General features: G+C 47.1%; 1 protein-coding gene across 1 annotated transcript in view; it reads right to left on the bottom strand.

Moving 5' to 3' along the window:
- Sec24b (SEC24 homolog B, COPII coat complex component) overlaps positions 1-13,289 on the bottom strand; it is a gene marked incomplete at its 5' end in the record, with an annotated part of 62,033 nt that overhangs the window by 24,687 nt on the left and 24,057 nt on the right. The window contains 3 exons of the mRNA XM_010641603.2: positions 2-108; positions 2,844-2,924; positions 10,250-10,351. Of these exons, the coding sequence (XP_010639905.1) occupies positions 2-108; positions 2,844-2,924; positions 10,250-10,351 (290 nt within the window). The remainder of the gene's footprint in view (position 1; positions 109-2,843; positions 2,925-10,249; positions 10,352-13,289) is intronic.

Consider the following 13,289-nt stretch of genomic DNA (forward strand, 5'->3'; position numbering starts at 1 on the left):
CGAAGGGCTTGGCCATCTTCGCAGACAGAGGGGCGGTGGGGGTGGGCGTGGGGTCCGGCTCCTGCGCGGGCTCCGGCACAGGGCTGCTGGCCGACGAAGAATGCACATCTAGAACCGGAAAGCAGGGCGTCAGCCATGCTCAGGGTGGGGTGGGGGTGAGCCACAGCCACCGGCCTGTGCCTGCCTGAGCACGGTAGGTAGGGATGGGGCATCGCCACCCACGCCCAAGCCCGGCTTGTAGTGTTCCGTGCTGTGCTGATCTCGTTTCCATACTGTTCTGTGCTACATTTTGTGCCCCTCATCCACAAATCCTCACAACATGCACAGCTAACACGTGGATGCAGCTAATGGACTCTGCTGTTTTTGTTTTTTCAAATTCTCTCAGGCCTGAAGTTAAGAAATGGAAAACAAAATAACACTAGAAAAGGCCAGGTGTGGTAGCACAGGCCTGTAATCCCAGCATTCTGGAGGCTGAGGCAGGAGGGTTGCTGCAAGTTCAAAGCCAGTCTGCATGACACAGTGAGACCCTGTCTCAAAACAAAACAAAACAAAACCAAAAAAATCATCACCATCAACTCTCCTCTCTAACTTGCCCTTCATCTGACCCTGACACCTACGTCCCTGCCCACAGGAGCTGTGCCTCCCAACCCCCTAGAGCTGTGTGGGGCTCGGAGGAGTGTGACCAGCTCCCAGGGCAGAAGAGACTCCACAGAAAGTTTACTTAATGAATGTGCTTCGTTTCATTTCAGTTCTTTAAAAAACGAACTCATCTGTCTGAATCATCTATGGTACTAGGTCCTGAACCTAGGACTTTGACACTGAGCTACATCCCTTGACACCCCCGCTACCTTTTATAAAATTTTTATTTGGAGACAGGATCTTGAAGGCTGGACTCAAACTTTGAATACTCCTGTGTCAGCTTCCCAGACTGCTGGGATTACAGTAAAATTTTATTAAAACTGAAAAAAACTTGAAAAATTTAAAACCATATGCAAAATCAACAAAAAACCCTCTAAACTAGGCATGGCGGTTCACACCTGTAATCAGAGTACTCACTAGAAAGGCTGAGGCAGGAGGACTGCCCCAAGTGTGAGGCTAGCCTGGGTTACACAGTAAATTCAAGGCCAGCCTGAATTATAGGGAAAATCTATCTCAAAAAACAAAAACAAAATAAAATTAAAACCAACAAAACCCCAAAGATTTATGTGCTGCACAACTGTACTAGCATTCTGGTACCCTGCCCATCACCATCATCCTCATCACCACGTCATTATTATTATTTTGGTTTTCTGGAGGCAGGCAGGGTCTCACTACGTGGCCCAGGCCAGCCTTGAACTCCAGGCACTCCTCCTTCCTCAGTTTCTCAAGTGCTGGGATTACAGGCGTGCGCCACCATGCCTGGCTATTTTTTAAAGCCAAGTCAATAATTTATAATCATTTCCTTTTTGTCATACTTTTTTTGGTAAAATGGTATTCGTTAGCAGACCGCAAAAATACATTCTGAAAAACATCTGATTTAATACAGGTATTTTAAAGAGTTTCTCGAGGAATCACATCTTTCTAAGGCAGCTGCACCCTAGACTTTCCACCATCTCCTGTGCTGGTCACACAAGGTACACCCTGGCTTTGACACTTAGCCTTCTTAGAAGGGTAAGAGCTTCAACACAGTGCCCACCGCTCAGGTCTCCTGCCGGGACCTCTCCGTGGTGAGGGACACAAAGGTAGAAAGAAGACCTCTAGACGGGATGTCGTCTGCATAAGAAGCAAAAAGCTGCAGGCATGGACGTGGAGTCCCAATCTCCTGTCTTAGGGAAGGAGAGCATCTCACACGTCCCTCAACTCCGAGGATTCATCCTAGCACGGGACGTGTGGTGGCCCTGTAGTCCAGCCATATCACCGCCACAGACACTCACAGCGCACCCAAATTTGGTGCAGTATAACGCATACCAAGAACACTCGCCCAGGTGACACACTGGAGGCACAGCTTGGTGATGCAGACAAACAGCGATGCCCAACTCAGACGGCAGCTTTTAGCTCTGGCAAGAGGGACATTTCACTGCAAGTGAATTCCAAGCTCTTAAAACACGATACAGTCTGCAGCATTTACCAGCTAGGATCTGAAGTGATGCTGTAATACTCTGATAACACAATGTGTAGCAGTTTGTAACCCTTTATACACAGACTCGTACACAGCCCCGTCCGCCCCCGCCTCCTGACAAAAGCAGCCCCACTCTAAGCTGCGTGGACTCAGCGAGCGCGACTGTGTGACACACACAACACACACAGCATGCAGACTTCCCGTGGGTCCCGCTGTCAGGGCAGAGCACATGCGATGGCTCTGCCGTCCTTTAGAGAGGTGGCGGGGGGCCAGGCGCCTGTGGCCGGAGCAGCACAGATAGGAGAATAAGAAAAAGCACCGCATATGATGGCATCTTTGGATACCATCCGCTATTCCTGCACTCTGACCAACAGGGGCTGTTGAAGGTTACTGGGACGCCTCCTGAACCTGCCCCAGCAGCTACACCCTTCACCTAGCACAGGCGGCCAGGCTGCGAGCGAGGGCTGTAAAGCGCCCAGACTACCACACTCAGGGCTGAAGGCATCAGAATCCAAGGACCACAGCATGAGAACACAACTACGACATCTATTTAAGACATTATTTTCTGAAAAAGGAAGATATTATTCACTATTAATTTTTTTAAAAAAAGAGGAAAAAGCTAAAGGTAACAAAAACAAGATAATAAAATGCCTCAGGCATCCCAGAACAATATTTACAGCTGACAGGAACAGCCAGGAAACACCCCTTCTGCTGAGACTGCCGCTGACAAGGGCAGTGCACTCACCTGGGTAGCCGCCCCCTTCCAGGGCATCGTAGCTGTTGGGCACCGGGGAAGCGCTGCTCGTGGTGGAAGAGCTGTCCACACCTGGAGGAAACAGAACCGCAGCTGAGTCAAGAGGACAGTGGACCCGGAGCGGCCACTTGCAACTGTCAAACAGATGTTTTTGCTGAACTAGAAAAATTCCTAACACCAGTAAGAGAGTGAAACGACTGTGCTTAAGAATATTTTAAAAAAACACTAAGGATCTGTTAATAAGAACAGAACAGTTGGAAGAATGAACATGAATCTGACGAGTGCAGTAAGTTTAGTTCAATGTATGTAATTTAAGAGAACAGACGTTAAACTATCAACAGTATCAAATGCACAAATACCTGTTTAAGACTGACAGCGTACCGCTGTCACACTGGAAGGAGGGCACCTACCAAATCCCCAGCCCAGAGCACATCTGTATGCTGGTTTTCTTGCGGTTCTGCAGCTTGAACCCAGGCCTGCTCACTGAGCTACACCACAATCCTTTCTTTGGAGACAGGGCCTCATTAAGTTGTTAAGTTGCTAGGCTGGTTGCAGTCCTCCTGTCTCAGCTTTCCAGAGTGCTGGGATTGCGGGGGTGTCAGAGCACGAGTGTTACCATATTTTAAGATAAATAAGTTTTCATACAATACCACAGCTCTTGGAAACTCCATACAAGAGGAGCCTGTGCCGTGGCTGCTGGCTGGAATACCACGAGGCTCTTCAACAGCTCAGCTCACTCATGTGCAGCATGGCTGACAAGTAACACGGCCACACGACTGAAAGGCACCCCGATAACTGGATCAGGCTATGCGATTTTTTTGTTTTTGTTTTTTTCTGGTACTGGGGATCAAACTTGGGTCCTTGCACTTACAAAGCAGGCACCGGAACCACTGAGCTAAATCCCTGGCCCAGCTATGTGATTTTTTATTACTTGTGTTCATTCTAAACTATTATGGTTAGAAGAAAACTTGATTTATGATGAGATCTGCTGACAGGCCACAAGGATAGAAAATGTAAGTATTTCTGCCACTCGCTCAAAAATATTTTCTTTGGAGTCTATGATTATCCTGGATAGACTCGCTAGAGCATATACTGATATATAAAACAGGAAATACAAATGGCTCCTCCCTCACGCTAGAAATATTACAGCTGAAAGACAAAGACTGTTTACAGTGATAAAAACCCATGGGAGAGTTTACCCCAGCTTCTAACACCAGCATTATAACCAAGGCTTATCCACACTGTACAGGTGATGTTGAACTGTGGCATACAGAGATCTGCATAGTTCTCATTCACTGAGCAACTACGGAGAAGCATGATAATTAGGTTCGCTATGGACATAGCAGCTCAGGTCATGAACCTTCCCTTCTCAACAAATAACACGATCTGAAGGCAAGACCACAGCATTCACTTGCTGTGTAACTGTGTAACTTGCTAATGTCAACACTGTCCTCCTCTACAAAACAGGCATGAGTACCAGATGCCCTACGTCTTCTTTTAACATTCTCCTGCGGCTTAAACGAGACAGTTGGTGACACCACCTGTAAAGTATGAAGGCTGTACAGTAACAGGTGGAAGACACTGATCTTTACTGAGTGCCTCCTATGATGAACAGGGAATCACTGAGAACGCCGCTGTTCCTCTTAACAGAACGGGAAGCAGGGCCCTCCTCCCCAGCCCGAGGCTGTGAACCTGGGACGACAGCACGCAGACTCGGAAGGCCGGAGGAGCCCAGCGCGAGAGCACTAGACAGCAGCACGCCAAAGCCCTAAGAGACAGCCACCTGTAGGGACAAAGAGGCCGGTGGAGCCCGGCACAGGCAAAGGACGCCTGGGAACGTCAAGGTCCCTGCACTGACTCTTCTGGCTGTGCAGGACAGGAAGGCGCAGAGGAACCTGAGGAAGGATGGCTGCGGCCACGTCACCTTCTCTGGGCGGCGAACACGTTCACTTAGGTAACCTGGGTGAGTGAGTTCACAGTGAGACCAATGGACAGAGGGGTGGCCACACAACACCCACAGTGCTAAATGGCACCGACCACTATGCTTCAAACGGCTCATCTTATGTTGTTGCTCGATTTTACCTCAATAAAGCCAAACTATTTAGCAAGACATTTCAGTGGGGAAGAATATGCTTTTCACCAACAGGAGCAGAACAACTAGATATGCCCACACAAGAGGAGAAGCTGGACCTTTCCTCACTCTAGAATTGAGAATGAAGCACTGACTTAAATGTAAGAGCCAGAACCACAAACTCAGAACACAGAAACCTTCCCGAGTTTGGGTAAGACAATGAATGCTTAAGTATGACATCAAAAAAAGAAGCAAAGAAAGAGGAAAAATAAGGTAAAATGAACAAAATTGAACATGTTTGAGCTTGAAAGGCCACCACCTAGAAAGCAGATACAAACCAGAGGATGGAAATAAATATTTGTAAATCACACACCTAACAAGGGTGCAGTATCCACAATATACAAAGAACTCTTGCAATAAAACTCAGTACTAAAAAGACAAAACAATTGAAAGTGGGCAAAGACATTTCTCCAAAGAAGTTGAACAACTCACTGACTGATGGTACAGGACCACACTCTGGGAGGCTGAGACAGGATGATCATAAATTCAAGCACAGCCTGGGCAACTTGGTGACTCTGAAGGACTCTACCTCAAAACAAAACAACACAACAACAAAACTAGAAGATAAGCAAAAATCTAGCAAGTGAAAAGATGCTCCAAAAAACCAGCCACGAGGGAAGCGAAATGAAGACAGCAGCAAGACATACTGAGCACCCAAATCCAGGCAGCAGGAGCGCTGCTAGGAGTCGAGGCTGGAGCCCCCCGGACCTGCCAAGTGGGAAGCGTCTCCAAGCTTAGTGCGGAAGTCCCTGGGGGCCCCTGCAAGGGAGGACCTCAAGGCTCGCCCACAGCAGCGGGACTCCCACACCCAGGGGTGGAGGCAACTGGGCCTGATGAGTAAAGGTGCCACAGATCCAGGATTGTAGCAACAAGAGGGCTGAAATGCCGGTCCACACTGAGAGGAGCCCAGGAGCGTCTGCAGTGGCGGGACAGATGTCCAGCCTGCAGGCTGGTGGGGGAACCACGCGGTGTGAGCAGTGCCACGGCCACTGCGATACCCGGGGTCTCTGCTCTGACGAAATGGACACGGCTGACCTCCAGGGAGTGCAGACCACACTTCAGTGTCACCCTTGCACAGACATGCTTCCTCTCACCCTGACAAACATCTGTCCATCGAGCCCCTGGCCGCAGCCCTCTTCCTTCCAAGACAGGTCTCCCTACGGCACTGACCTGCCCAGGCAGGGCTAAGACTTGGACCCCTGCTGTCTCAGGAGAGCAGGAGTGCACGAATGTGCTGCCACCACCGCCAAGACAGTTCAAGGTGAGCACACCGAGAAGTAAGCGTTCTTGAAAAAAATGAAGTTCAAAGATACAAAGATAAACGATTAAACATATCAAATTATCTCAAAGATCATACTAATCACACTGCTTAATGGCTTTCATGTCAAATTGAATGTAGATACCGAAAGTGTAGCTCATTTTGGTAACAGCATAGCTATAAACTTTTATTCTATTTTATTTATTCAATTATTTAAAATCTGCTCACTAATTTTATTTACTTCCACCTTTCTGAGACTAGGTCTGTGTACTCCAGGCTGGCCTCGAACTTGCAGCGATCTTCCTGCTTCAGCCTTCCACGTACTGGGACTATCGGTGTGTGCCACCATACACAGCAAAATCTGATCACTTGTTTTAAAATCCACTTTCAGAAGAAAAGACTAAGTGCAAAGCTGTACTCTGAACATCCCCCCAAATACAGTAGTTATAAACCCAGATAGACCACTGAGCTAGTCTAAGTAAAGTTAACCTCTGCTAAATTTTACTGTTTAGATCAATACTCTATAATGCCACCGCTGCCAACACCAAGCAGCACTGTACTGAAGAACACAGAATGCACGATGTAATGTTCGCGTCCATCCACGTTGGGAAATGCTTCAGAATGCCCTCCGCGCCCCTCAGCATCCTGGAGGAGGCCCCAACGCCCTCCCATGTTCACAGGAGCGCTCCAAACTGTGGTTTACCCTCGTTGTTCACTGCTTCCCTCACACTGCCCTACCACAGTGTGGCCACACCTGATACACTAGTGCGGCAGTGGTGAGCCCACGGCACGTGTGCCACAGCGGGCTGCCTGTCATCACTGAGAGGCCCGAGAGGTCGGCGCTCACTGCCTCACTTGTGTCGCACATGGCTAGTGGAGGTCTGTTCACCTAGGGTTCTTCTCCACCTGGCCCATCGCTACTCATCCTTCAAATCCAAAGCTGCATATTCCAAAGCCTTTCCCGCGTGCTGTGGAAAATCACTTCTTTCCTAGGACATAGCACTGGTTACTATACTTCTCCACCTGTACTGTAGTCGTATGGTATCTGTCGCCCTGGCTTACATACTTGGAGGCCAGCACCTGTGCTCTGGTATGGACTCCAGAACTGATGCCAACCAGAAACAGGCTTAGGGTTCCTTGTCCAAAATGCTTGAATCCAGAAGTATTTCACACTGAATTTCTTATTTTGAAATATTTGCACTCACGCAGTATCTTGGGGCTGGGGCCCGAAACTAAGCACCGACTCACCCACATTACAAACACACCTTCTGCACGCAGCCTGAAAGTCACCCAGTCAGTTCTTTCCAGCGCACCTGGATTTGATGGGAGCCATCGTGAGGTTCAGGTGGAGCTGCCTTTGTGGTACAGAGTGTTGGTGCTGAAAACATTTTTCAGATTTGAGGCTTTCAGATTAGAGAAGCTCTCAATCTGCACTGCTTTCAGGGTAGAGCCAGTTTCACTTTCACGTTAACCCTTGGCTCCGAGTTCCTCAGTCACTGTGCCTCCAGACTGACAAGAACGCTGAGACCAAATGGGGGACAACTGTGTGTGTCACACTGGGGGAGACTTTCCTCTCTCACGGTTTAGAAGAAGAAAAATCGAAAGAGGAAAAAAAGGGGGCAAACATCTGAGGAAGAAAGGAAAGGAGGGAAAGGAATGGGACAGATCAAGAGAACAGTTTAAAATTCGGAAGATGGGGAAAAGTAGTAGGAGGCACTAAAGCCTTCTAGAAAAGGCTTCATCGCACTTTCTCTAAAAGCCAAGCCATGTAGCTCAATGAAAACTACTACACTGACTAATATTACTCAACTTTTCAGATGATTCAAGGTTTCATCTTCTCCTAACTTGCATTAAACCTGGAAAAATGTGTCAGGCAAACTCGATGCCCACCACTCTGCCGTTGAGGAAAACAGGCATTTTCCATCTCTGAGTGGCTCCCCTCAGGAACAAGCTCGCTCCTCAGCCCATCCCACAGGGCACCACAGAGCCTGCAGACAGCAGGTGAATGTAGGTGTGTGCCAGGCGGCTGCAGAAGAGGCTCAGGAGATGGTCTTTATTTTCACTTTTCCCTCTCTCTATTCCCACAGAGTGTTGCAAACGAGAAAAGAAAAACAAAAACAAAACAAACAAGAACTTCTTGACTGATCTATTGAATTGTCTTTTCTCAGATTTTGGCTGAGTCTTGCACACACTGTACTCATACACTGGCCCTAAAATATCCTTCTCCAGTAACGGAGCCAGGAGTCCCCAGAGAAACAGCTCGCAGGGCTGCACAGAGCAAGTCCAAGGCGAATGTGGAGCTTTCACTGCGGCCTGGAAGTAACATTCTATAAGGACAACAGGGCCAGCCTGGAGATGCTACCTCTGGCCGAACCCAGGGCAAGCGATTGACGAGTGTTCTTTATGAGACTCAAACTCATAAATACAGGCTATGTGAGTGAGAACTGTCAAGGAATGCCAAGGTAAACGGGAACAGTTTGGTAAGGAAAAGACTCTCCACAAATGACTCATTAATTTTAATGGAGGAAAAGTAGCAACTTAACAGTGGGGAAACTTGGCAGACATGACCATAACAGAATGATCAAAATTAGTCTCACAAATACGGGAAGAAATTAACATGTGCCTGAAATCAGAAGCACTGAGAACGCACAGCTTCAGAAGTGCTGTCAAGCATATGTGATCTGAACCCAATCATGAAGACCAAGTAAATTCAAAACTGAGGGTACCTGACAGCACGCTACTGCCCCGTGCTCTGTGAGTACGTCACACTGAGGAGGCAAGGCTAAGGGACTGTTCCAGACTGGAGGAGCCTGAACAGCCTGACCATGGAATTCAACGCCTGACTGTGGATGGACCGTGGGCCACGGAAACAGCTGTAAGAGACCAAGCAGGGCCTCTGCGGAGACTGCGCTGCAACAGTGCTCAGAGGAAAGAACATGTGGAGTAAGTTGCAAAGGTGTGAAACAAAATGGTTTTTGTGTTAAATACATACAGGAGCATTTTTCAGTCTTCCTGCAACTTTTAAATTTGAAATTATGTTAAAATTTAAAAAAATCATTTAGAATTTCCGATTTCTAAATTTTCAGAAAAACTACTTACTATCTAACACCCTCTATTTTTATCCCTCTCAAATCATGCATTAAGGCTGGATTTTTCTTTTTATTATTATTTTTTTGGTACTGGGGATCAAACTCGGGTCCTTGTGCTTGCGAGGCCGGCAGCAGAACCACTGAGCTAAATCCCTGGTCCCTGGATTATTTTTTAAATGCACAGGAAACAGAAACCTTACTGAACAGATTGTAGAGCAAATCCTTGCATCAAGAATAAAAATGATGGAGAATCCTAGTTACTAAGAGTAACTTGAAATATGAACATTTATTGGTTCTGTCTTAAAACTGTTAGAATGGAGGAAACGAACTGCATAATTTTCAGTACTGTGCTACCCATCGAGGCAGAAAATGACGCTAACCAGAAGCGACCCATAAGCATATGCACAACATGCTTAATTAACCTGAGAGGACTGCTACACATGTTCAAGAAAATAACAGAAAGTTTTGAGCCTTCTAAGTACATGGAAAGAGCCAAGAGCCCTGGCAGAACTCGGTCCACGCTCTCCGCCACTATTATAAAATCTACGGCCCGGGCTGGCCAGCCCAAGGCATGTGTAGAGCAGGCTCACTGCTCCGCGAGGGGCCACAGCAGCCGTCCGCCCAAGGCTGCACTCAGGGCTCGGTGCTCCGCACACGATGCGGGATGAGGAGATGCACTTCTGCAGGAAGAACTGTCCGCTGCCATGAGTGGCACAGCCCACTGCTTACACCAGGTGGGCAAATCCAAGGGGGAAAAACAAAACAAACTTATTTCAAGTGACCCGACCTTCTATAACCCAAACCAAGTATGTTCATCATAAGAAATCTTCAGATACTTTTTGAAAAGGCTAAGACTACAGAAATAAAAGAAAACTTGAGTAGGAGAAAGATCAAAAACTGGTGTAAAGCTAAAGCAGACCTGCTTCCTCATCCTCCTCCTCTTCCTCATCATCGGAAGTTGATGACAAGGGAGTTGGTGCGGAGCTAGCTTGATTATTAACATAGTCACCATACTGCATGCCTGTAAAGTGGAAAGCACAAACACAAGAGTCAAACCAACAGGAAAGACGAGAAATAAACTTTGACATTGCATTAAAAGTGAGAAGAACTCTGACATTCCAAAGAATATTCCAGCATGCATATTAATATTGGCAAATTTATTATAAAAATGAGAACTGTTAGAAAATCTCTGCAGAGCAGTTTAGTAAAAGCAGCTTTAATGTGAAGTAACTGCTGTAAGCATAACAAACAGTACCATGAGTAACACTGGTAATATTCAGGAGACTGCAATGATGGTCTGAACACTCTCTGAGCTGCATACACATTTACCTGCTTGAACCTTAGGCCTCTGGGCACACTCTTCCTGGGGACTGTGTACTGCAGTGGGCGGGGATCCCCTCTATTGAGCTCAATCTGTACAGTGCAGAGAACATGGCTGGGTACCAGGGACCTTGCTTCCTCCACTGCCCAGGGCAGTGACTCAGTTTCCGTAAAGGAAAACCATGGCAGCTGAAGAACTGTAATTGGCTTTAAGCTCCACTTTGTGAATATTTTTTTTTACAAAGGCCAAAAGCCTTGTTACACTGTAGATGAGTGAAGATCTTCCCATTATGACTAAAGAAAGTCATGGAAAGTCTGCTGACTTCGCTGAAAACATTTTAAAACACAGGGAAAACAGGAGTAACCATAAATTCATCTGAGAAAGGTAACATTCAATAGAAAATAAGTTCAGGCATTACAAGAAATAAATTTAATAGCTTCCAAATTCAGAGTGGCATGTTCCTCCAACAAAAGTTTAGTTAAAAAGAAATTTTGGATAATATTAGACCTTAGGTTAGATAGAAAGTTCACGATTAAACAGAAAGTTCACGATTAAACAGATGAATAGTAAAAGATTTTCTGGCAAGGAAGCTCTTCTTCAACTTAAGAACTTATTTAAAATAAGGTGCTGTTTCAAATATTTTCCTCTCATCCAGATCTGCTGAATAAAAATAGATTTATTTCAATTATGAGAAATGCATCCAATGCTTTACCAGGAGCAAATAAGATGGTTATGTAATGATCAAAAAAATCTACACAGCAACTGCTCAATGCTCCGAGGCCGTGCCTGGACAGAGAACAGAGCTGTCGTCTGCTGCAGACCATTCTGCTTTACACCACGGCCATCACGGTCTTACGCTGATGCAGTGTCCCCAGCGTATCCAGGTTTCCCTCTCCTGAAAATAAGTCCAGTCTTTTTTAAGAGGCGCTGGAGATGAAAGTGCCAAGATCTAAGCCATTTCTGTGACTTTAACATTAGACCTTGGTTCACGTGGGCCATTTGGGAGAGCCTGTGATGCTTCTGTTCACCCACAGAGGGACGGTAAGAGTCTAGGATATAATCATTCTATACTGGAGCACCTTGCTTTAGGCTGTGTGCAGCTCATACAGGACTACAGCAAACGGGAGTCACAGCCACCAGGTGCCACAGCCGTGTCGCCCACCACAGACAACACAGATGGCTTCCGGAAGCACCTGGGCTCAGACTCTGGCTGAGAGCCAGAAGCTAACACCAGAAACTCATCTGTGAGGATCGGATGACATCGTCCCCTGGAGTCCACTGCACAAATGCACAGAGGACCCACCCACCCACCGCCACCCGAAGGAAGAGCCAATCTATCCACTCACTGTCTTGACCAGGGCCAGGGCCACTAAGGGATGAATCTAGCAGAACAAAAGGCGAGAGATACTTCAAAAGCTGGGTGTAGTGGCAAAGGCCTGGGCAGAGGCAGAAGGATCGCTGTGAATGCGAAGCCAGCTTGGGCTTTGCAGCTAATTCCAGGCCAGCCCGGGGTGCACAGCAATGCCTTGTACCAAAAGCCACAGCAGGGACTCCTCAGACACTTGCACTGCCCAGAGTCTGCCACAGTGTGTGCAGCGGGCAACGCTCCCCAGCCTTGGGGGCAACACTGACAAAGACATTCACCTCACACCAGCGCTGTGGTGTCCAGGGACCATGCCCCCTGCGGGCTGGCTCACCAGGGCTTCTTCACTGCCCGCTGGGAACGGCCACTGCCCGGTACAAGGCAACCCGACCTGCAGGAGCAGATCCCCACGGCAGTTAGCTGGGTTTTTTTCAATTTTAATTCAAGAGTAAGACTTTCAACAACTGTCACCGTTCGGAGGCTAGTCTTCACACTAAAACACTGTACACGCCAGAACACTTTTCAGGGGTCCTCAACAAAGAATGGTTTTCAGGGAATTAATTTCCACATATGCATTTCCCTAAAGCCTAGCATCTAAACCAGAGCCTGTGCTGGCCACAGCCTTTATCTCAGTCACAGAAGAGCCACAGGACCCTCTACATCTCAACATGACAGCCCCCAAGGAACAGAAAACCTCTGAGAAGGAGCTTGCTCCCTGGCTTCCTTCCTTCCACAATTCAGCAAGGAACCCAAACCTAGAGACCGCCTCCTACCTTGATAGCTATATTTGCTACAGGTGAAACCTGTTAAAAACAGGCTTGGGGGCCGGGATTTAGCTCAATGGTTCCACCACCTGCCTTGAAAGCACAAAGTCCCGAGTTCAATCCCCGGTACCAAAATAAATAAACAAACGATAAAATAAAAAAGAAACAGGATTTGGTTCTCCCTGGAAATAACTTCATTCAGAAATATGAGAAGTGGGTGTGGGAGTAATGATGAATCTTTACACAGACCTCAACCACTGCAGAATCCTGAGAATTATGCAGAAACTGAGCAGCAGCACGAAAGTGTGGACAAAGGCAGACTCTGCATCAATTCCAGCCTCCAGCACCGCCTAGTCCCATGCCCCCGGGTGCCTGTCTATAAGATGGGTCAGTACCATCTCCAGCAGTTGTAAAGAGTAAATGAGTTGCCTGGCCTTTATCACCAAATGTTAAGTTTTTCCGAAAATATTTAATTAAAAATAATTCATTTTCAGTTTTTTTTTTTTTTTTT

The sequence above is a fragment of the Fukomys damarensis genome, unplaced genomic scaffold, assembly GCF_012274545.1.
Source record: "Fukomys damarensis isolate Sample0158 unplaced genomic scaffold, DMR_v1.0_HiC HiC_scaffold_25, whole genome shotgun sequence".
NCBI lineage: Eukaryota > Metazoa > Chordata > Mammalia > Rodentia > Bathyergidae > Fukomys > Fukomys damarensis.